This window comes from Ambystoma mexicanum, chromosome 12 (genome assembly GCF_040938575.1).
Source record: "Ambystoma mexicanum isolate Mex_15411 chromosome 12, UKY_AmexF1_1, whole genome shotgun sequence".
NCBI classification, from domain to species: Eukaryota; Metazoa; Chordata; class Amphibia; order Caudata; family Ambystomatidae; genus Ambystoma; species Ambystoma mexicanum.
Genome location: NC_090936.1, coordinates 645,099,290 through 645,123,489, shown reverse-complemented (window position 1 = coordinate 645,123,489; position 24,200 = coordinate 645,099,290). Strand labels below are relative to the sequence as shown.

The 24,200-nt window shown below is 46.1% G+C and overlaps 1 protein-coding gene across 4 annotated transcripts in view; it reads right to left on the bottom strand.

Annotated features, from left to right (window-relative positions):
* The window catches only part of KMT2E (lysine methyltransferase 2E (inactive)), a 3,564,841-nt gene that overhangs the window by 427,170 nt on the left and 3,113,471 nt on the right, over positions 1–24,200 (bottom strand). For all 4 annotated transcript variants that reach the window (XM_069629119.1, XM_069629120.1, XM_069629118.1 and 1 more), the window contains one exon: positions 9,446–10,027. In XM_069629119.1, the coding sequence (XP_069485220.1) occupies positions 9,446–10,027 (582 nt within the window). The remainder of the gene's footprint in view (positions 1–9,445; positions 10,028–24,200) is intronic.

Below are 24,200 nucleotides of genomic sequence, written 5' to 3'. Positions count from 1 at the left end.
GTTATCCCCACCAGTCAAAGGAAGAAGACTCTTCGGGATGAAGATCTCCTCTGTCGTTGGAAGAAGTGGTGAGTCAGTGCAGCAGGGCTCCACCGGTGGTGTCGTTGTTGCAGGTCGGCTCAGCTTCTCCCTCTTCGGATTCTTTGGTCCTTTGGCGGCGTCTGAAGTCCCAGTCCGCAAAGCCCTGCTTTTATGCAGAAAACCCCCATTCATCAGTCCTAGCTGTCACTCAAACATGCTAAGTGGTGAGCCTGGCGGCTCACCACTGGGCCAATCACACAAGAGTGCGACTTGAGTTGCCGAGGCAACTCAGTCCAGGGTGCCTAAACTCCCCTCCCACACATCCTGTAGACCCAGACAGAGTGGCACCACTTTTGGAGGCTTGGTTTGGAGATACAGAGACGAACACAAACGCCATTTTAAAACCGAGTCTTGGCAAAAAGAACCAACCGGGGAATAAATATTAAATAAATAACCCGGCGGTATTTTTAACATTGCACCAAAAAGTGGTGCGTTTAAAATGAATGGGAAAATCCCACAGTAAATATTCTTAAGGAATATTTTGCGTGGTAACCACTGCCACCAGCCAGAAACTCGACGAGGGGGGACTGCACAGTGCCCCCTCGAAAAACAGACCATGGAGCAATCTAATTACCCCTACCAGTACTTCCACAATATTATGGTTTGTACTGGTGCTGTTCCCAATTTAAGACTAGTAAAGTCAATGGTGACTTTACATGCCCTGGGAGACAGTAGTCAGTCGCAGGGTATGGAGTCTATGTTTGGGGGTCACTATGACACCCCTGTGTTACTGCACTGAGGGTGCTGTGCAACACACTTACCAAAAACCACATGAAACCCTATGGAGCAAAAGACCCCATAGCCCATAAAACACATCACAAAGTCAAAGGATATCTCAAATCATGTCTAAGAGTGGGAGAAAAAGAGTCTCACTCTTAGCAGGAGAAAAAAGTAAACCCCGAAAATCCAGCAAAGCTGCTGGGGGACTACGTTTGGGAAATTAGCCTTAACAGAGAATTCTCCCTAACATCCATTCACAGGCTTTGGGGGAGAAGTTGGCAGCAGATGCGAGATGGCGGCAGAGGGTGTTGTGATCGACCAATTTGAACGCAGCAGATAAATCAAGATGCAGGAGCAGTGCCGGTTTGCTTATGTCTCTAAGGTCATCCATTTGGTTCTTTAGGTCAAAGAGAGCCGTTTCAGTGCCATGTCGTGGGCGGAAGACAGATTTCTGCAGGCATAAGAGACGGTTCTCTTCCGAGTATTTTTGTACTTGCATGTAGGCTGCTCTGTCCAGAAGTTTTTAGCAGGAATGGGACCATTGTGATGGGTCTATAGTTCCCATATAGTGGTATAGTGGTAGGGTCAAGTGATGGCTTTTTTAAGAGTGGGCGTACCCAGGCTTCTTTGAGATCTTTGGGAACAGGACCTGACCGGAAGGATGAGTTAATGAAGGCCGTGGGGAAAGGTGCAAGGGTGGGAGCAGAGTCTTTGATGAGTTGGGCTGGGCAGGCATCTCCCTTGCAATTAGAGGGTTTGATGGACTTGAGCAGGGTGATGACCTCCGATTCTGTGATATCTTTGAAGTCAAATGGGGGAGAGGGTTTAGGTTCAGGGGCAGTAGGCACTAGGCTGTGCTGGCTGGCTATTAGTAGTGTAAGAGCTTTTTGATGTCCAGTGATTTTGGTCTGCAGGGTGCTGAGCTTGTCTAACATGACAGACTGAATGCTGTTACACCAGCTTTCATCCCTGAGGAGCGTGGGTGGAGGGGTGGATGGTTTTTCCAGCTCTCTGAAGATGGAGAACATTTCTTTGGAGCTTGATTTGGCGTCATTTATCCTTGAGTTAAATGACATGGCTTTGGTTTTGATGACATTACTTTTGTATGACTTGGAGATGGCCTTGAAGGCCTCCCTGTTCGATTCTGAGGGATTGGCTTTCCATGTGGAGAGGGCAGACCTTTTCTCTGAGCGTTGTTTATGCAGCTCATTCGAGAACCAAGTATTAGAGTGTTTGATTTTTTTGGCTTTCTTTAAGGCGAGAGGGGCGATGGCGTCGACTGCTTTGGTGATGATGTGTTTAAAGGTGCTGGCTAGAGTATCGGGGTTACTAGAGGAAGGCGCCTGAAGCAAGGGCACCATTAGAAATGTTGCCAGATTTTCTGCGGTAAGTTTCCGAGAGCTCCTGGCGAATGCTGCTGGAGACAGGGTGGTGGGGAGTGATTGCCTTTTTTCGAGGTGAGATTGAATAGGATATAGTGGTGGTCAGACCAAGGTATAGGGGTGTTGGCGGTGATTAGAATGGAACAGTTATGCTGGTTACTCCAATCCAGAGTGCGCCCTTTGGTGTGGGTAGGTTCGGAGATGTTTGGTGCGAATCCTAAAATGGTTAGAGCTTTGTTGAGGGCTTTGGCATGGTGATCCCTGGGGTCGTTCAGTCCTAGGTTTAGATCACCCAGGAGAATGCTTTTGGAGGTCTTTTTGATATTATCCGACAAGGAGAGGATGAGAGAGTCTTGGAAGTCAGTTCTAGGACCAGGGAGTTGATACACAATATGTATGGTAATGGTGCAATTGTGGGATAGGTTGATTTTGAGTGGGAGGTAGTCACAGTTGTGCCCAAGTTGTCCTGGAGCTTCCCTGATGCTGAGGGTTTCCCTGGCTATCAGGGCGACACCCCCACCTCTCTGGTTGGTACGGTCTTTCCTAAAGATAGTGTAATCTGCAGGGATGCTAGCGAAAGAGCAGGGCCTGAACTTTCATTGAGCCACGTCTCAGTGATTACTAGGTGTTAGGCAGAATCCTGTGCAGTTCCCTTAGGGAGCACTACAAAAGATTAAGACTACAGGTATAGGCAATAAATCCCCTTTGGTATCAGTCTGTACCACAAAGATTTGGATGGTAGCTGTGGCTAAGCAGTCAGCCTTATCTCAAGAGGGAGATGAGCAGTATTCAGGGTTTACACATTAGGTCTACAATACTATGGAACAAGGAAACACTGACCAAAGCTTTGTATCAAAAAGAATATACATATTTATTTTACACACTCTGATGTTCACACACAAATCACTATTATAAAAGCAAGTTAAATCAGTCGAGAAAAGTATACACAACTCCCTATTTAAATTGTAGACAAGTTTGAGCAAGAGTGAAAACTAAGCAAAACGGCACAGTGAAAACCAAGCAGAAATGGCACTCTATCAATTTCTTAAAAGGGAGGGAAAGGCCAGGTTATACAGAAATATACTCTTAAACACACCAGCAACACTTCCCAAGAGGACTGTGAACAAGGTAGACAAGGTAGTACTCTAGCATGTATAATACTGAGGGGGAAAACCAAGCAAAATGGCACTTCACAAGTTTAAAAAGAGGGAAGAAAAAGGTGGTTAAAAGAGTTATGTGCACCAACACATTTCTAGGAGAGAAGCAATCTAGAGAAGGCCGTTGTAACAGATTTAGCCAGAGTTAATAAGCCTGTGCCAGAGTCAGTGGTACAGGGCAAAGGGCCCAGGAGCAAAATGTTCTTGTAGCTGCAGTCAAGTCTTTGTTAAACGATTCGAAAAGGTGGTTGCAGAAAGTGAAAGACAATGTTAGATGATGGGGGTGGCCAACCCAGTTGGTAGGTAAAGAATTTAAAACACCTTTAGCAGTACCCAATGAAAAGGGAGTCCTGGCGGAACAATGTACCTTAAAAGTAGAAGAGGCACCTGTGATGGCTGTAGTTCCTGGCAGTTCCTGAAGTTCAGGAGATCCAGCAGAGTAAGAGAGGCTCTCGTCGTGGAGGAAGGTTCAAGTTACTGCACTGCACAGGGATGAAACCAGCCATGGTGCTGCCCGACAAAATAAAAGGTGTGCTCCTTTAAATCGCGGTCGTGGTGGACGGGTGCCTGGCTATCCGGTCTCCGAGTGCAGGGCACTGGCGATTCGACCAAGGCAGGTCCTGGAAGGCGACTGGCGAACTGGTTGGCCCCACCAGCTCAAGGGAAGAAGACTATTGCAGGCGAAGATCTTCTCGAGTCGTTGGAAAAAAGTGGTGAGGATCTGCAGCAGGGCTTCACCGGTGGTTCAGTCGTTGCAGATGTCTTTGGCTTCTCTCCTCTTCGGCTTCTTAGCTCCAGTGGCGAAGTCTTGTCCTCCAGTCCTCAGGACCCTGCTTTTATGCAGCACGACCCCCATTCCTCCAGCCTAGCTGTCACTCACACAGTGGGGTGGCTCTCCTGGCGGGAGAACCCCCCAGCCTATCAGGGCAGAGTGTGACTTCGGTTGCGTAGGCAACCCTATCCAGGGTGCCTATCCCCCCTCCCACACATCCTGTCTACCCCAGACTCAGTGGCGCCGAAACGAGGGCTTCTGTGCAGAAGCCCACCAAAAGGACGAACAAAGGATCCCCGACCTGGATTAGGACTACAGAGAAAGACACGAGAAAGAAATTAAATCAAAGTTCTGGCAATAAAAACCTACCGCAGTAAATGTAATATAAAAATAAACTGGCGGTATCGAGAGGCTGTCAGTAAAAGTGGTAGCCTCGAACAATGGGAAAATCCTACAGGAAAATATTTGCGGTTGGATATTTTCGGTAGTTATCACTGCCACCAGCCAGAAACTTTTGAGGGAGGGACTGTACGGTCCCCCCTCGAAAATGAACACTAGGGTAAAACTATTAACCCTTTCCAGTACCTCCATAGTAAGATGGGTTGTACTGGTTTTGTGCATCAGATTTGACTAGTAAAGTCAATGGGGAAGTTAAATGCCCTGGGAGACAGTAGTCAGTCCCAGGGTATGGAGTCTATGTTTGGGGGTCACTACGACCCCCCTGTGGTACGGCACAGAGGGTGCTGTGTACCACACATGAAAAAGATGATTCCTATGAGGGTGAGAAAAACCCCATAGACCATAAGCACACAAGATAGCCTAAAACACACACTAGCAATCTGTCTAAGAGTGGGAAAAAAGGATCTCACTCTTAGCAGGAGAAAATAAAATAAACCCCTCAAATCCAGCAAAGCTGCTGGGGGATTCTATAGGTAAGGGAAATTAGCCATAGAAGAGAATTCTCCCTAACACTAGGATGTAGAGGTTATCTTTGATGATAAGGTTGTGAATGTCAAGGGCATGCGCAGGTATGGAGTGTGCATTGACCAGTGCGCACCTAAGGGTAGGGTCAGAATGATGTGAGGTGGCGTGTGGTGATGGCTGAAGAGTAACAGGTGGTGGCACAGAGTTATTGTGTAGAGCAATCGTTTCGGCTAGTGCAGCAGTATAGTCAACATGTTTGGGCATACACACATCAGCATGTTTGGGCATAGACATATCAGGAGGCACAGGCAGTGCAGCAGTCGAGTCAACAAGTTTGGGCATACACATATCAACATGCTTGTGCATACACATATCAGCATGTTTGGGCATACACATATCAGGAGGAACAGGCAGTGCGGCAGTACAGTCAACAAGTTTGGGCATACACATTTCAGCATGTTTGGGCATACACATATCAGGAGGCACAGGCAGTGCAGCAGTACAGGCATTAGGTTTGGTTAAACATTTGGCGTTTGCACCTGGGGTCTGTGCAGCATGCATTGCTTCTTTGTTGTGAGTCTCGTGCCAGGCGTAGCAGGCAGTGTGGGTAGTAGGCATGGACGACAGAGGCATTGAGGCTGTGTTGTCTTTAAGGCCTCACAGACAAGATTGCATTGGGGGAATGGAGATAGTGATAGACAGTGCGGTTTTGCGTGGGGGGGGCGCCTTTGACGTCAGGTGAGCCGAGATATGCTTTGTGGGGACGGATCACCTTTGGGGGACGCCTGGTTCCAACTCTACGGTTGTAAACGCTGATGCAGGGCTAGTAACGGGCCAGCGGGGAGAGGAGAGTGCGCAATCGTAAGCGGATATTTCTAGTGCAGGGAGCGGGCGGGAGGGTAGGGGAGCCTGTCTGTGGCTCGGGAGGCTTGAGAGATGTACATTAGCGCACATGAGGGGGCATAATAGTAGTGCCTTACATCGCGGCATGCAACCGGCACCCTCGAGCAGCAGAGAGGGATGACAGCCTTTCCTCCTGGCCTTCCCTTTGCGGATTTGCCTCGCGGCGAGCTTCCTATCCCTTTAAAGCAGAAGAGGCGGTTGCGGCGAGGTGTGGGGGCCAATCCAGCCTTGCAGGTCGTTCCGTTGTGGCGGTTGCCATGGTCACGGGCACGGCGCTCATCTTATGTATATTACGGGCCTCGTGGCTCTTAATGGGGAATCCAGCAGCTGATTCCTTCAACAGCGGGGCATCGGGTCTCGCCAACAGTGTTGTGGCAAGTGTAGCTGCAGACTTACAGAAGTCCCCTCGCAGCGGAGCTGCAGAGAGGGATGACTGCCTTTCCTCCTGGCCTTCACTTCGCGGCTTTGCCTCGCGGTGACCCTCCTCTCCCTTTAAAGCAGGAGAGGAGGTTGCGGCGAGGTGTGGGGGCCAATCCGACCTTGCAGGTCGTTTCGTTGTGGGGGTTGCCATGGTCACGGGCACGGCAGCCATCTTATGTATATTACGGGCCTCATGGCTCGTAATGGGGAAACCAGCAGCTGATTCCTTCAACGGCGGGGCATCGGGTTTCACCAACAGTGTTGCGGCAAGTGTAGCTGCAGAATTAAAGATGTCCCCTCGCAGCGGAGCTGCAGAGAGGGATGACGGCCTTTCCTCCTGGCCTTCCCTTCGCGCAACACTCTTGCGCGGTACCCAAAGATTGAGTTGGACAGTCCACTGTATGGCCCAGGGACTCTTTCAAACAGTCTCACTTGCAGGGTTACTAGGAGACGTCGAGAGTGATTGGTCCCACCACTCCAAGGGTTCAAAGCACCTTCACCTTGCGATCTAGCACAAAACAGGGCTCCACCGGGACAAAGGGATTCGGGTGCCAGCCCTCTTCAGTGTGTCTAAGGAAAATCCTTTGTTCTGCTCGGCTCTCAGGATACTTGGTTCCGTCTTCAGGCCGGTTCTGACCTGTTACTGATCTGCTGGAATGAATGCAGGACCCCTCCTCTTATCCACAGTCAGGACAGTGCTCGCACCAAGCCCACCAATGGCAAGATCTGATCCATGCATGCTCATCAGCAGTGGTCCAATCAGGGACCACTGGGGTTGTCATTCTCTCATGCATACCAGACACCCTGGCACCAGTTATGTGGATTGGGACCAGACAGTCCCAGCCCACTTCCTGGGTAGCCACACATGTGACTTGCAGGGACCCGCAAAAGAAGCAGCTTTTACGTGTAACTGCATGCCTAAATAAGGAACACCTGACCCTGGAAGGGCAGGAGAAAGGCCAAGGGACAAAATGGGCAAAGGAACACACAAAAGACCTTGTGGCACAGCCATTCTAGACACTAGCCATAGTCATGAGCCAAACATGGTAAACGCGGTAGGGCTTGGAAAAAAGTTACCAAAATACAAGAAAAAGCTACTGCTGCCACCAATCTGTTGCAAGGCACATTGTACAATCACAATAAATGACTTAGACAGCGTCTAGGGCCACAAAACACAATGACCCCATTGCGGGGTACTGTAAGGTACTTTGTACAATGATAAAAAGTTACCAACAAGGGGCAACAAAGTCGAAAGACTAAGAGAAACAAAGTTTCTCAGTATTGACAGCCTGAAGGACGTGTCAGTTTCCCCATAACAGTGAGCTTACGTCCAGTGAGTGTAGTGCTGCTGAAGGCTTTGCTCCACTGTAAAAAGTCAGGTTAGTATACAGAAGCAAATTAAAAAAGTCTGGGGGGTCCATGGACTACTGAGGAATAGTTGCTACTACAGAAATCTTTTCTAACATGTAGACAGCAATTAAAGATTTGCAAAAGGTTATTCAGTTAATATTGCAATTTAATCTATAATGTAAACATTCCCAAGACATACTACCTCCCGACTGGAACATTTCTAGTTTGTGGTTGGTTAAAGCTTGTCTCGTGTTCGCCCTAAATGGAATATAATCTCTGCTGGATTTTCTCCTTGGACGCAAAGAACACGTTAGGGTACTATTATACTCTGCATTGCATGCATGTTTCTCTTTTTACTTCTCATGTATTCAGACTCTTATTAAAATATTATGTTCTTCAACACAGTGTGAGTGTGTGTTTGGCCATCACATCATCACACTGAGACAATTAAACAATCTGAACGGAAAGACAACCTATCGGCCTCATTGTTTTCCTTTTAAAAGATGCATAAAAATCCTCTGTACTGTTACATTTATACAGCACCAATTTGCTTGTTTAAAGTCAATTTCTGTGAAAAGTTAAAAAGTAAACAAATAAGGCAGGCAGAGTATCAGTCACAATTAGTGTACAAACGTTGGGAAGGCCTACGCTAAGGTTACTGCCAACATTACTGAACAACAAAAAAGTAGTCTACAAATGATGGGAATCATGAAGACATCATTAAATATATATATAAACAATCAGTGGGAATTAAATATTTCTCGAACATATACATACTCATCACTCACACTACAAAGTAAACCCTAACTCTTACTTCCTTCAAAATGTAACTATCGTATTGATGTAACGTAGCTAATATTTAAAGTGACTGTTGTGAAATAGTGTTATACTACAAGTTTGTCTGAGTGTTTTTAGTAACGTTAATGTTGGTATTTCAAAGCGCAATTTGGAAATGTGGTTGGGGGACCATTGGGTTTGGATTCAAGAGGAAAGAGCTGAGGAGGATTAGACACACGGGTTTATGGCACAGTGGATCGGACAGTCAGTTTTGGGGTGGAAAATTAGATATGTTGTTGGGTATGCTGAGAGAACTGGGCAGGCTGGTAGTGAGGGGCAGAGAGAATCACACCCATTCACAAAGGCTGCAGGAAGAATAGATCATATGGGTAATGAGGTACTAGGCAACAGCATTACTGTGTACAAGTATTAGGACAACGCAACCTGGAAGAAGGAAGGGCCAACAATGTGTTTCGGGGAAAGGGAACATCAAGACAGAATGCAACAATTAATGTTAACAGAGTACAGTGCTCATAGTGGTGACAGCTTAAAGTGAAACATTAAAAGGATGCATACACATTGAAGAAAGAGAAATCCAACAGAAAAAACAAGGTGGATATTATTCTACTGCCAAACAGTTATGTGTCTGTCAGTTTGTAAGAAAAGGCCCTATATTTGTTCAGATGGGAGGCATAGTTCTTTGAAAGACGAATTCCTGGAAAGAGCCAGAAGCTCAAAGCAAGGTGATAACAGTATGCTCAGGTTTGGTGATTGATTACCTCCTGCTTTACCAAGCCCTTAGGAAAAACACACACAAACTGTCTTTGGATTGAACATCTCCTTTATGTTCAATGGGAAGAAACGGACACAGTGAGTGTATGCCAAATATTCATCATAAGAAACAAGAATGTCATTAGTTTATGCATGTAAAATAGATATTAAAAATGTTAAGTATTAACCTTTTTCTTTGGTGGTGGATTCTGTGAAGTGCAATTTCCATCAGTCAATTCGTTGCTGATATTCCTGCCAAATACAGATATAAGTCCATCTTCTGAAGTACAAAAAACAGTTGATTCGGTAAACATGTCCCTTGACTCATCTATAATCAGGCACTTAGAATCGTTCAGTACGAATCCACTAGCATCCTCCAAATGATGGGATGGTGTTAAATCCCTCAAGTTAGAATTGTTTGATAGTATATTTACACTTGTCTTTTCAGGACTTTTTCCCCATGAGGAAATGTTGGTGCCATGCGCACAAATAAAAGATTCTTGTTGTTCGTTTGAACCTTTCCTTTCAGGACATTGTTCTTCCAAGATTTTATGCAATGCACTTTTTTCAATTATTTCAAGTCCGAATTGGAAGGCTGATGTAGATTCGTTTCCTCCAGAACACTGTTTGCTGGTATCATAAATATGGCTTGGACTGAAGAATTTAACAGGCTTCATTTCATGTATACCCATTTCTTGTATATCCATTTCTGCAAGATCCGAATTTTTTAAACATTTCCGAGCTGATAGTGTTGAACATCTGTCAATACCCTGCATACAGGAAGAAAAAGAAATTAACAAGATATATATATATATATATATTATCATGTACATTTGCACAATAACTAAGGTTTGATAAACTAGATATGATATACAACAAATATTGCACCAAAAGAATAATGATGCATGTTTAATAATCCAGGATAACGATCGCCCACTTGCGGAAAAAGCACAGTTTACAATTCCTGATACACTTCAATTTATAAATAAACATTTACTGCAGATTTTCATTAATAAAATATCCAGTAATCACCAAGGATGGCTGGGTGTTCAGGCAGGGGAAGGAGAGTGGGCCTGCAAGGGCAAGGCGAGCAGACAGCAGGGCAGGTGACTGGGTGGTAGGACAGGAAGGCAGCAGGCAGAGAGTTGAATGAGCAGGCAGGCAGCAAGGCGAGCACATGAGCAGGCAGCAGAGAGGGCTTGGGCAGGCAGCTGGCTCGGTGGGCAGGCTGGTGGTCAGGCAGGCATAATGTAAAGTGGACAGGCAAGAAAAAGTTAAGACTAGATCTCTGATTCACACGCTTATCTACAGATAATGCACGCGAACAGTCAGCAATAATCGCGACGATTGCGCACGACAGGTCAGTTTGTTCTCATACAAGCATGATGCCACACCTTTGTGAAATTAATGGATTACGGTTGAACCTAGCCTGATCACCAATATCCTAGATACTGGTGTTAAACCAGGGGACAAACCAATCACGGACAGTGACCAGGGAATAAGGGGTGCACCGAGCGTACGAATACCTCATTGATTTAATTGATGAAAGCATAAAACGCTAACATTTCAGAAACATATCTCAGTGCAATAGTTGATTACTATGTTACTGCAAGAAGGAGTAAACTAATATTTATATGTTTATGTCTCTCATATATGTTGTGTTCGTATGTTTCTGTGCGTGATATGCATTTTCACGCTGTGGCCATTTAATGCTTGCGAATACGCTAATATTATGATGTGTTCAACAACCTGATTCGGAATGACATCCATTACGAGAAAAGAGGAGCGAGTGGGTGGGCAGCAGGTAAGTATTTGGGGGCCGGGGGAGTGGGGGCACTGCCGGCCGGGCATGTGGTGATGGCCTGTGGTGAACGTGATCTTGGCAGCTCCTTTGGCTGCTGCTGCTGGCCTGTTGGTTGGTGGTGACAGGCAGGGGTTTGGGGGTGCGCTCGTGCCACTGCCTAACTAAGGGTCGCTAGCTTTTACCGTCCATGGTCTCAGGAGGAGCCTTGCCCCCCACTGTTGGCTTGTGATGAGGCCACTCTGCTGTGGGCTGTTCCCTTTGTGTGTGCGGGCACAGGGCAGTTTTCAGGTTATTAAACCCTTGTAGTGTGCCTCGCGAGCATTTACTTCCCTTGACCCCCAACCCCGTCTTCTCGGGTTCCCTCTCTGCCTCTGCAGTGACACACGCATGGTGCATGCGGAGAAAGATGCGCATTGTCGCGGGCACCGGGCTCTCTCAGTATCTATCGGCCATCGCTGGTGCCCACGGCAATCTGTGCTCAGGTTTGTGCAAGTGCGTGTACTGGTGGTGTGCTCACCTACGGTACCCTCTGCTGCCAGTCCTGCGAGCACTGTTGAGTTAAGAAAGGCCCTGCGCTGCTTGTTTTGTCTACGTCGCCCGTTATGGTTCATTTACTTCTGCCATTATGAATACAGTACAGAGCAGACCTTGCATGTTTTTGGTGCCAGTTGGAGTTGGTTATTATACTTAATTTGTATCCACGTGTGTGGTTTCCCTTGCGTTTCTTTCCAAAGCTGTGAGGTGCTTTACTTGCAGGGTATGGGAATTAGTGGGACAACTTCCTCTCGAGCTCCCGGAAAGGTGGTCTGAATCCATGAGCTGTGGATTCCCAGCTACTCCCATTTTACCACACGGTGTGATCCTGTGCATATTGTTTCAGGTCGCTCTGCCTCATTTCCAGTAAGTGCCAAAAGCGCCTTTCTTCACTGTGTAAATGCTTGCATTTTGGCTTGGAAACTTGGGCACTCAAACTTTGATCAGCACCAACATGAACTCTGCTACCAATGGAGCTTGGAAGGTGGTACTAATATGAGCACACAATAGGAGTATTATTTTTGTTGCTTACCTTGTTAATTTCATATTTGAGGTACAGAAATAAAAGCACTTGCCTAAAGAGAACCAAGCTTGTGGATAAAAGAGCTAACCGCCTCTGCAGGTGTGTTGGAACTTGCAACTTTTGTGCGTCGGGGTCCCAGCACGGACCGCACCTTCCGCCTGTGGCTCCTTACCCGGTGGGGGTTGACATGGCTCCCAGCTTTCGAGGGGTCTCGCTGAGCAGTCTAAGGGCCCTACCTCATACCCGTGCCAACACCTCAGTGCAAGGTTTGCTTGCCTAATCGTCCCGCCGGGGCCCCCGTGCAGTTCAGCGTAGTCTCAGTGTGGTCATAAGGTGCATTTTCACTCCCGCTGCCTGTGTGTGCGAGTATTCGCCAAGATTAGCGACCGTGCATTATTTGCATAATGATACTATTGTCTGGGCATACTGGTCTTTCATGGGGTCTGGAATAAAGAGCTTTTCTCCATTCAGTCTATGATCCATGCATGTTTTGGGTGCCCATTTTCTGTGGGGCTTCTGCAGTAATGGTCTTCTGCGGGTGTAAGTTGAACATTGTGTTGCCTTGGTCCATTGTGGTGAGTTGTATTCAGACCATGTGTGTGTTGTTAGCACTTACGACCACCCAGAACTGTGCATAATTGTATTTAACGTGTTTGTGCTGGAGTATGCTGTTTGTCATGGTGTTGCCTTGAATGTGCATGCATAATATTTAAATGTGCAAGCAAGTATTGCCATACAGCTGAGTGGTGGGCACACAGGAAGAGTACACCAGGATATGGTCCCAATACGGTTTTATTTACAACAAAATTCTTCAAACCAGCCCTAAAATCCTCACCTCGATGTACAATGTCTGGTTAGTCTTGGCCTAGAATGTGTCACAGAAAGTGTTTTTATGGCAGCACAATTAAACAAAAACTGCACATTAGCCACCTCTGACTCTACGACATACATACATTGATTGACTACAAGTTTAACCCTTTCCAAAAGATGTTTCTGTATTGGGTTGGTTGGGCATGCCCACAGTGAGACCCAGCTCTTCCTCATCTAAAATTCTTCATAAACAAGAAGCAAAAGAGCCCTTGTACCCCATTTGAGTGGCTGATGCTGCAGCCATTTAATACTCACATCCAGGAATTTAAGCCGTCCAAATGAGCATGTATGTAATGTTAGGGTGAGTATTGTGAACCGTGATGTGAGCACCAAGCCATGCATCGGTTATACATTTAGAGATTCACACATACAATCCTTTTATCACAGACTTGTTTATCAAATGTACAGATCGCTGATCACTGTTATAGACCTGAAATGCTCTGTGGGTTAATGCAAAGCATACAGGAATCCTCATTGGTGCTATTTGTCCCATTTCCCACTCACAGAGAGGTATTCTGAAAGAGTAAAATAAGAGTATACCAGGCTGTCCATCTTGGAATGATAACCTACTATCAGAAAATTATTCATATGGTTAGTCTAGTATTGCCCCTTGTGAAATACATGTGAGGTTATACGAGCAGAACACTTGGCTGCAACACTGGGCCAGTGGTCAGTGGGCACTCGGACCTCTGCAGGCTGGTCACACCAGTGTGCCAGTACGGACAGTTTGGAACTGCAAGGTCTTCCCTAAGAGCAGGTGACAGTAAAATCATTTACTTGGGCAGAAACAGCTGTGTTTTCACATTAGAATTCTCCTGTAAAGTACTTGAATTACAATGTAATGAAACTAGCTTCATTTATATAGCAATTATTTATTCATATTGAGGAGGGGTTTTGTCACACAACAGAGGTTTAGTTTGGGAGTGACGTGAACCAGTCGGGGGAGGAGGGGCACATTCTGATGTTTTGCCCTGGGAAATCGAAAATGACATTGGCCAATCCCTGAATCTATCCGACGCTGTGCTTCAATTTGCAAGGGCAAGGTCAACAAAGTTACTTTTTGAACACATAATACAGGTAACATTCTAAGACTGTCACCTAGTGTCTAATGTATGCATTTTCTATTGCATTTGCATTTCCATTTGGTTCTTAATGAAGGGCCCTATTTACAACATTTGTAACACATTATTCTGGTTGTCAGGGGTCGGGGTGGGGGGGCGCCAACGATGCTTCCCGCCTGGGGTGCAATCTGGTGTAAGACCGGCCCTGGATCACTACGCTCAAGGAGCGTCTAGAGGGAATTATTCCAAAACCCAAGTGGGTAAACTAGGCTGCACACGGACAAGGTCTGTGAGAGGGAATAATTCCAACTCTAATCAGAGTATTTTAGGGGCAAGTAATAGCAGCGAAGAGCGCTGAGGAAGTACATGTTGAAAGTCGACTAGTTTGTCTGTTTGTGTATTTTATGTATTGGAAAAAGTCAAAGAGCGACAAGGATAGGTTGTGTTGAGTAGAGACCAAAAAGTTATTATCTACCTGTTTCAGCCATTGCTGGCACCGGCTGAAGTAGGTAGATTGGAGTAAAATTGGGAACTAGAGGCTTTGAGCGGCGACTATTGGTGCACGCTCATATTTATTGAAACGTATGTTGTGTAAAGTAACGGTAAGTATAGACAGTCAATTGAGACTTGTCAAAAATGGGGGATATTACTCCACTGATGCATCTTTGCAACCAACTGCCAAAACAAGCACCCAAGGTTAAACAGTATGGTGCGTAATTGGTTAAGGGTACCGCAGACAAAATGTTCATGCCATGGTCACAAGGGGGATCGCTGTCAAAAGCAGTTTGCAGCACATGACCACATATTTGCACGCTGCGTACACAGGAAACAAATGGGAGAAAAGGTTAACCAGCTTAGATCTTTGGAAGATGTACCAGGAGGAACGAGAAGATCTGCCTCCTTAGGATTGGATGCTTAATCAGTGCAGGGAGGAAGGTGCTGAGCCTTCTGCTCTCCTTACCGTGCCTGAAATAAATGGCAATAGTACAAAAGATAAATGATTGTATCCATTAAGAGAATTTAAAGTGGCGATAGGATATAGTAGTCCGATACATGAACCGCCTGCTTATAGCAGTGATGAGAGTCCAGAAAGAGAAAGGACTAAAGGAAAGGAGACCTCTAAAGTCCTACACGATAAAGAGCAGAAGAGTGAACAACCGAATGTATCCATAGATACAGAATAAGAGATTAAGAGATGTAAAGGAGAAAGGGATAAAGCTGACGAGGTTACACTCGTACAGAACAAATGGATGGGTGGACAGATATTGCTCAAACTCAATGGGAAAAGTATAGAGGAAATAAGGCAAGGGGAAGATCATGATGAACAGGAGAGAAAAGATAAGGAACGAGAGAAACGATCGAAAGAGGATGAGCATAAAAGGAAGAGTAGACAAAGGCGAGAGCAAATGTATCAGGAGGAGCAACTAAGAAAGGAAGAAAGGGCAGAAGAACAGAGAAAGAATGACAACAGGCATAGAGCAATCAAATAACGAGACAGGCTAGAAAGGAAGAGAGAAGAGGAAGAAGAACAGAAATTACAAGACAAAAGAATGCAAAGACAAGGAGACGAAGAAGTGTGTAGAGCAGACGAAAGAAGGGACGAGAAAAGACAGGAGGAGAACAGAGTTAGATGGGAAGGGAAGAAGCAAAGAGAATTAGACAAAGAAATGGATCGAAAAACGAGACAAAGAGCATGTGACATTGATCGCATTCAGAAAGAGTTGATGGAACCGGGTCCATGGGACGACAGAGGAGTTCCTCTCATCGATCGCAAGGAGCAGTGCCAGGACAGTCTAGGGTTAACCTAGATGAGAATTTCAAGACAGGAAGTATCAGAGATAGAACCGATAAAGCTTATCAGGAGATGAGGACAAAAAGTGAATCGAGAAGTAAGGGAAAAGAAGATCGATCACAGGTGTCCAGTCGCAAGGAAGGAAGCCTGTTTAGTCTCGAACACAGAGCCTTGTCCTTGGACACGCTAACTTTAAACAGAGATGAGAAAGATGAAAGCTATTCGGCTGGGGACTAGATATGTCAGACGAAGATAGAGAAACCTTCCGTGAGGAAGAGGGAGAAAGTGCATGCGGTCCTCAGGGATGCCTACAGACGGATAAGGAAGTAAGATGGTCAGATTTGGACCAACCTAAAGATAGGATGCCAGACCCCATGGCGTACCCAGAGCGACCTAAAGGAGGATTGCATAGATAGAGGGGGGGAATCGCCACCATATGTGAGCAGGTTGAGGTCCTTGCCAGGTAGAAGGCAATCAGGAACCATTGTCCCCACTATGAATAGTCAGACGATGTGACCGGATTTGGGTTTATGCAATTCCCCTTGTTGGAAAAAAGAGGGGCCAGACCGCAGTATATCCCTTGGGCCCAAATAGACAAGGATAATTTGACATACAAACTCCCTAGTTTAACGGAGGGTGCAGGAAAATGGATATATGAGCTAGAAAAGATGACAGGAGGAAATACATTAGCCATAGGGGGCATTAAAGGTCACCTAGAAGCCATTCTTGGGGAAGAGCTGATGATATCTGAACGAGAGCAGATTATTTGAGTGTCACAGCACAAAACACAGCTCATGATGAAGCACCATTTAATAATTGCAGGGCAGCTGTCTGGAAAGCGCTCAGGGTACAACATCCTGTTACGTCAGATATGGGTGCAATTATGGTACGTAAGAAGAAAGATGATGAGGATCTGCTTGCTTATATTCAAAGTATTCAAGAACGGTGGACTTTGGAAATGAGGAGCCTTGGGAGAAATCAGTACCAGTATTTTACCACATTTCTTGTCAGGGGTTGCCAGAACAGGTACAGAGACAGCTCAAGAAACTAGTGGGAATAGAAGCAAAGCCATGGGCAGAGATTCACGCTCTGAAACACTTGTGTACGAGCACAATAGAAATAAAATATCAATATCAATACAGTTGACTATCGCACATCATTGCCGACTGCTGCATGAGAAAAATAAGAAGAATGATGATGCTAGGAAACTTGAGGAGGCTAAGTTAGTCCAGATGAAATTATCAAAGTACGCCATTGAAGGAGCAGTACTGACAAGCAGTGAGGGGCTGGCTGGGAACGCAGCAAGCAGTGGGTATGTCACCGGCGAGTAATCAACGCCAATCGGATCAAGGAAATGGATTTGTGCCGAGAGGCAGAGGTACAGGTTTCAGAGGAAGAGGTGGTTTCCAGACTAATCAAGTTGGCTTTCAAAATAACCAAGGCTGGATTCAGAATATGCAGAATGATAACCAAAATATGCAATGAGGGCAAATGAGAAGACTCCCTCCTAGATGTTGGATATGTGGTATGAAAGGGCACATCGCGTGAACATGTAGAAGCCAAGGGTATGTACAGAATGGGCAATTCTCAAGAGGGTGGACAGCTTAGCCTCCAGCATATAGCTCACAAAATAGGGACGGGTTTGCCAAAGATCAGACAGTGAATCAAGCACAAGCGTCGCAAATGCAACAATCTTTGCAAGCACAGTATGCACCATTGAATCCACTGCAAGGGCAGTCACAGCACGCACCCCGCAGATACAGCAGAATGCAAATATGGGACAGTTATGGACTCCTAGAGTAGGGGGTGTCACTGTCATGGGAGGAAGCCCTTTCACGGGTACAGGAATAAGTATGTACTCACAATAGGACAGCTCACAGGGTGACTTGATGTGTTCAGTACTATCAGTGACACTGAATTGTCAAGAGGAACCAAGGGTTGATGTTACCATAGGAGGCAAATCTTTTTCTTTTTTAGTAGACACTGGGGCAACTTGCACATGTATACGAGAGGGAACATTTGTGTTCTCGGGAAATGCCATGAATGTGCACGGCTTCTCTGGAGCTACAAGTAGGTTCCTTTTACTGATGAATTACCAGTCTCTATAGGAGAATGTGATATATCTGTACCTTTATTGAATTCAAGGCAGACACCACTTAATATTCTGGGCTGAGACCTAATGACGAAGTTAAATATGACAATTTCTTTCACTGATGAAGGCATAGTGTGTTCCACTCTAGCGATACATTATTTAAACATGGATGAATTTATCATGGCGTTTACAGGGCAGATAGCTCTGCATGGAGTGTCATTAGAGCCAGAGGTTTTCCTTCATGGGGTGCACATTTTGTTAACGTGGCTACCCGGCTTAGTGGGAACGATTATGAGGATACCTGACACATTTTTGTTCAGGCCGCAGATACCTATGGACGAAGAGGGGGGACAGAGTTTTCCCTTACAGCTGCAGGCAGCCATAGAGGGAGGGGAAATGGCCATGCTTGAAGGATTTGATAACAAGGGCAGGCCATGGAGAAAGGTAATTGCCACTGGCGAAGGATATAGATTGACTGACAATACAGATGAAGATTATGTTTAGGGCGGATCCGTCAGACATCAAATTAATATTCGAGATGAGCATTACATATTGGATTAGAGTGGAGAGAAGGGAAATCCCACAGCGAATGCTGATAGTGCGGCAGCGTCCCACATTTTTCGATGAATATATGTAAAAACTGCCATCCTCTTTATGAACTACAGACCCTTATGACGTAGGCCTATTGAGGGGGGGTGGGAGAAGTTCAGATTAAGCTGAAACCAGGAGCAATTGTACCTCAAGCAAGGCAGTATCCAATGTCTCGAGAGGCAGATGAGGGTATTTTTTAAGACTATATCAGCTATGATGGACCAGGGCATTTTGGCGATGTCAGAGTCACTGTGCAATACTGCTGTGTACCCTGTGAAAACATTTGAAATGAGGATCATGGTGTTTAATTCAGGACATGAGACCAATTAATCAGACTGTAGAGGCAGAGTTTCCTCAAGTTCCGAATCCTGTGACGATTATATGTAGTATTCCCACAGAGGCACAATATTTTATTGTGATTGACTTGAAAAATGCATTGTTCTCAATCCCGTTGCATAAGGACTCTCAACATCTAACGTCATTTACGTTTCGTCAGACTAAGTTGAAGAGTACTCGTTTGCCACAAGGGTACTGTCATGATGCCTACCTCCAAGGGGCCAGACAGGGCCCGGCACCCTCAGAGGCAGGCAACATGTATACTAGGGAAGTCCCAGCCACCCCAGATAGGGGCTCTTTGGACTCAGTCCTGGCGCCGTTGGCGTCAGGCTCATAAGGGATAACAGTCCTGGCACCATCGGCGCCAGGCTCATACAAGATATGGAAGGAATAGTGTTTGGTGCAAACTTACCTGGCAGACCATGCTGCAATTTCCTTACCTGGCAGATCATTCTACAACTTCCAGATGAAAAAGGAACTACTTAACCACACGGGTGTGGCTGGTGGCAGGATACATACCTTCAGTGGAAGGATACATACCTGGGACTACTTGAAAGGCTATTTAAGCCACACCCAGACAGCAAACCACGCTTCGCGTTGTTCTGCTCATAGCAGCTGGACGCTCACCGTGCCTGCTCCTGCTCCAGTCCTCGACCACGCCTGCCAGCATCCTGGAAACACCTAAGGATAGAAAAGGGAAGAAGAAACAGGTGAAAACAAACCTTACCTGTTAAAGCTGCATTCCGGATTCAGCGCGCCAACGTTCCTGCAAAAAGACATCATTTTAAATACTCACCGCGTCGCATACATCTCGGCGCACTTCTCTTACCTGCACGTGGCGCCTTCGGCTCTGCGACGCCCATCCGGATCTCCTGCAGCATTCCAGCACCTGCGGGGAGACGAAGAGAAGAAAGCAAGGTGAGAAGGGGAAAATAACCAAGAAGCACTTACCCGCCAAGCTAATTCTTCTTACCTTCGGGTCGATGCCATTTCTTGGGCATTTCAGCACCCCGGCCCCTATGGGGAAAAAGCCAACATCACATTAGTGAATGCAAGAACCGTAGCAAAATAACTATTTTAAAACTTACCAGCTTACAAGTCGGACTCAGCTTCTGCTTCGTACCGGCTCCATTTCTTCGGCATTCTCGAACTCCGGCCCCTAAGGAAAAAGAGACAGGAAAAGACTTTTTTCTGTTCTTGTCCCTTTTCCTTAGGAAGTGGCGTGCCGGGATGGGAATGACACCGCCGAAGATGCCCGCAGAACAGAAGAAGCGATGAATGATAGGCAGAAGCGCCGCAAGGTAAGGCTGTTCCTAACGTTGTTCTTGTTCTTGCAGGAGCTGAGCGCAGAAGAAAGATGCAGGCCTACTGGAGACCGATCCGAACACGGTGAGTGTCACGCTGCAGGTGCAGAAAACACAAAGCATGTTTTTCAGCCTGGGTATGGCTTAAATAGTCTCTGGGTATCCCAGGTGTCTCTGGGCTGAACCACACCCAAAAGACTAGACTGCACATTCAGTTCTGGGAACCGAAATATGTGGGGGCATCCATCTTGTCCCCATCAATGCACTACAAGTCCAATCCCCAATGTTATCCTATGGGAGTGAGTGAGTCTGGTGCCACAAGCACCAAGTCTGACTCCAAGTGGGTCTTTGGAGGGATGGAGAGGCCCTTGAGGGCCATGTAGGTGATTGTGGCCTGGCTCCAGCCTGACATCTTGGAGGGCTGGGGAAATGAGGGGCAGGAATCATGACAATAGCTTGGCTCCTTGGAACCAAGCTATGCAGTATAGTGTTTTGGGTGTGGTAGCCTAGGAACTACTTTACCTGGACTACTTTCTTGAAGCTATTTAAACCACACCCAACTTGGATAACACGCTTTGCGTTACTTTGCAATCCTGCAACGTGACGTTCATCATGTTCAGCTGTACCCGCAAACCTCGGAAGAACAGCATCTGTAAAGAGACAAAAGGACATCGTTAACAGCAGCAGCTTACCTGTAATTTCATCGTTAGCTGCCCACAGCTCCTGCGAACAGCATCCTAGGATCAGCGTGTCTCCCGGACCGGCGGATCTGCAAAAAAGGAAGAAACAAGGCATTAGACACTTTTACAACATAACGAATTGTGCCGAAAAGCTTACCTCGCAAGTCGCCCCTCGACCAGCATCGCCTCAGCATTTCATACACCGGCTGAGCACCGCAATCTATGGGAAAGAAAAGACAACAGGTTAGTAAAGGCAAGGCATCATAGCGCTTACTTACTGCATCAAGGCGCTCTTAATACGCCATCATTTACCGGCAAGACCCAATTCAGCCAATGCATCACATTGGACTTCCGCGCACCTAAGGAAGAGAAAAAGACATTATTTAAACCAAGAAAGGCATGCAAGAATAACAACAATATACAACAGCAGTAAGACCTACCTGAAAGACTCAAAACGGGCCGGCATCAGTGAAGTAACTAGATCGCATTCGTCCACAAAGGACAACGCGCCCCTGCCAAGAAGGCAGGATGGAGAGCACACCTGAGTTAACAACAAGGTGAGGAGAGGTCCAGAGGGGCTGCGGGCATACGGGGTGGTGGGGGGTTGCTTACCCTAGTTGCCCAGTCTTGAACATTGCCCACCTGTATTCCAGGCAGAACTTCCCCGCTGGCCACACCTGGGAACCGCAGAGAAGGATACCAGAGTCCCTACGGCTGGGTGGCGTCCCCGTCGATACCAGGTGAGCGTAACAAATAGCTGGCAGCAGCCGCGTTCGCCATTGAGAAGTCTACAAGCATCGTGATGGGGTGTTCCATGACTTTATTTGTTGAGCAAGCTTTGTTTGCTGTTTTAGAGAAACCTAAGGGTACACTGACATGTCAGAGGGATTCTGCATACAAGGTAGTTATATAGAATCCAGCAATCAAAATCGTCAGGTATAAAATAGTGAACCCTGCCACGTTTGTAGCTGAACCTGTGACAGAGGACGAGCAAGTGTATGATTGCTCGAATTACGAGGCGTTCTATGACGAGATCCCGAGGGTAAAGGAGAATGCTCTAGCATGGGGGCAGGTTCTCTTTATTGACTGGTCGTCAAAAATGTATCAAACTGATGGAGAAAGGCATTCAGGTACAGCTGTGGTAAGGCACATAGCTAATGGGGAGTTTGAAGTGGTAGCAAGTGCAAGACTACTGTCTCACCTTTCAGCACAGGCTGCAGAATTGGTGGAATTTATTGTCGTGCTCGAAGAAACACGAAGGACAGGACGTGAAGGTGTACAGTGACTCCGCCTATGTGACGTCAACCGTGCACACAGGATTAGCATGCTGGAAAAGGAGGGGCTACCTCTGATCGGAAGGCACTCCAGTGCAACACGCTGCATTATTGGACAGACTTATTAAAACACTACAACTCCCAGTAGCCATTGCAATAGTTAAATGCTCAGCACATACTAAGAGAACTGACTATTTCACGCGGGAACGAAGCTGCAGACGAAGAGGCCAAAAGGTTTGCATATTCACTTGATATTTTTAGTTTTGATATTCCTAATGTAAAGGAAAAAATGGTCACGATTATGATTGTAAATGAAGGATTTAATCATTTGTCTAGAACACAGTTGATGGAAGTTCAAGGCAGTGCTCTGCAGGAAGAAAAGGAGCTATGGACACAGAGGGGGTGTTCTTGAACCCCTTTTGAAGCATTATGACGGCAGGACAGCACTGGTAAACCAGTGAGGCCTGTATCCTTATTCCCGCGCATCTAACTAGGGAAAGCCTTGCAGCATCTATTGCAGATGATTGGTTTGTACCAAATTTGTTAGAATATGTTGCTTTTCATGTAGTAAATTGAATTGTATGTCAAAAGTTTACTGCTGGGCACACATTGCGAACAATCAGAGGAGTGATTCCTTTTCAGCTTTTACATATTGACTATGTTGACATGCTGCAAGTATGTAGTGGATATAGGTATATGCAAGTGGTGGTATGTCCCTTTTTGAGATGGATTGAAGCAGGTCCATGTACACACCCTGATGCCACTTGTGCTGCAAAGTTTTTAGTACGAGAAGTATTTCCTAGATGGGGAGTATGTGAGGTGCTAAGATCCGACAATGGGCCCCATTTTGTAAATGAAATATTTGAACAAATCAGTTTATTGCTCAGTAATTAAACATACATTTTCTTCTGCTTGTCACCCGCAAGTGAACGGGATTTGTGAGGGACGCAACGGTCTTCTCAAAGAAAGAATCGCCAAACTTAAATTGACACTGAAGAAGGGGTGGCTGTACTGTCTGCCCCTTGCATTATAGGCATTAAGGAATAAGCCCAGGTCGGACCACCACCTCACACCCCAGGATCTAGTTACAGGAAGGCAAAAGAGAATGCCCCTGTCACCTCCAAAGAGGAGTAGAAGTGATTCAGAATTGTTAGGAAATGAGCTACGTGCGTACTTAACATGTATGACCGCTAGTATCTCTGTCATTTCAGATCAACTCAAGTGTAAGGGGTGTCAGTCTCAGGGCACAGATGAAGACCAATCAGCAACCGGACGCAAATAATTACTTGCACCAAACTCTTTATTAGTGATCCCGTTTTGATCCGCAATTTCACTAGGAAGTGGCATGAGCCCCGAATTAGTGGTCCTTTTATTGTGGAGAATGTTACTCCATCCGCAGTAAAAGTTCAAGAAAGGCGCGCCTCGATACATTTGAACGAAATGAAGCCATATGCTGGTGAGACCGATGCACCCCCACCTGATTCGGAAGCAAGTCAAGAAGAAGCAGTCCAGCACGTGCAGACTCGATCGAGGAAGAAGGACGCAAAGATTGCTGATTAAATAAATGCAAGTGTGCATTTGGACTGTGGCTTTCCCCAGACACTCTTTATAGATATTTTAGCAGGAGTGAGAAAGTAATTGTTCTTGAGCCACAGGAATTTGTTGAAATCTGACTTTAGAAGTGCTGATATAAATGAAAAATGGCCAATCTTGATTTCCTTTTTGACAACTGGAAAAGGGAGCAGTTCCGTGATTCTTTTCTCACTGAGTTTCTTTTTGGCCAGAAACATGGTCCTGTCTGATGTCAATGCCCATACACTCCTTCTTGCTGTCTTTGTTTTTATACTCAGAGCTTATCCTGCTCTTGTTAGGCGTAGCACTGATGTTCGCACTTTTGTGCAGGATCCTAAAAATGGCACTACGATTAGAAGATTATAGGCAGCAATAATCTGGCGAATTCGGCAGCTACCTGAGCCTTTAACAAGGCTGTCTGATCAAAAAGGGTTTTCCCTTCCTTAAAAATAAGTACACAGGCACAATGAGGTTTATTGTGCATAATGCAGTTCCAGCAGACTCAATGAC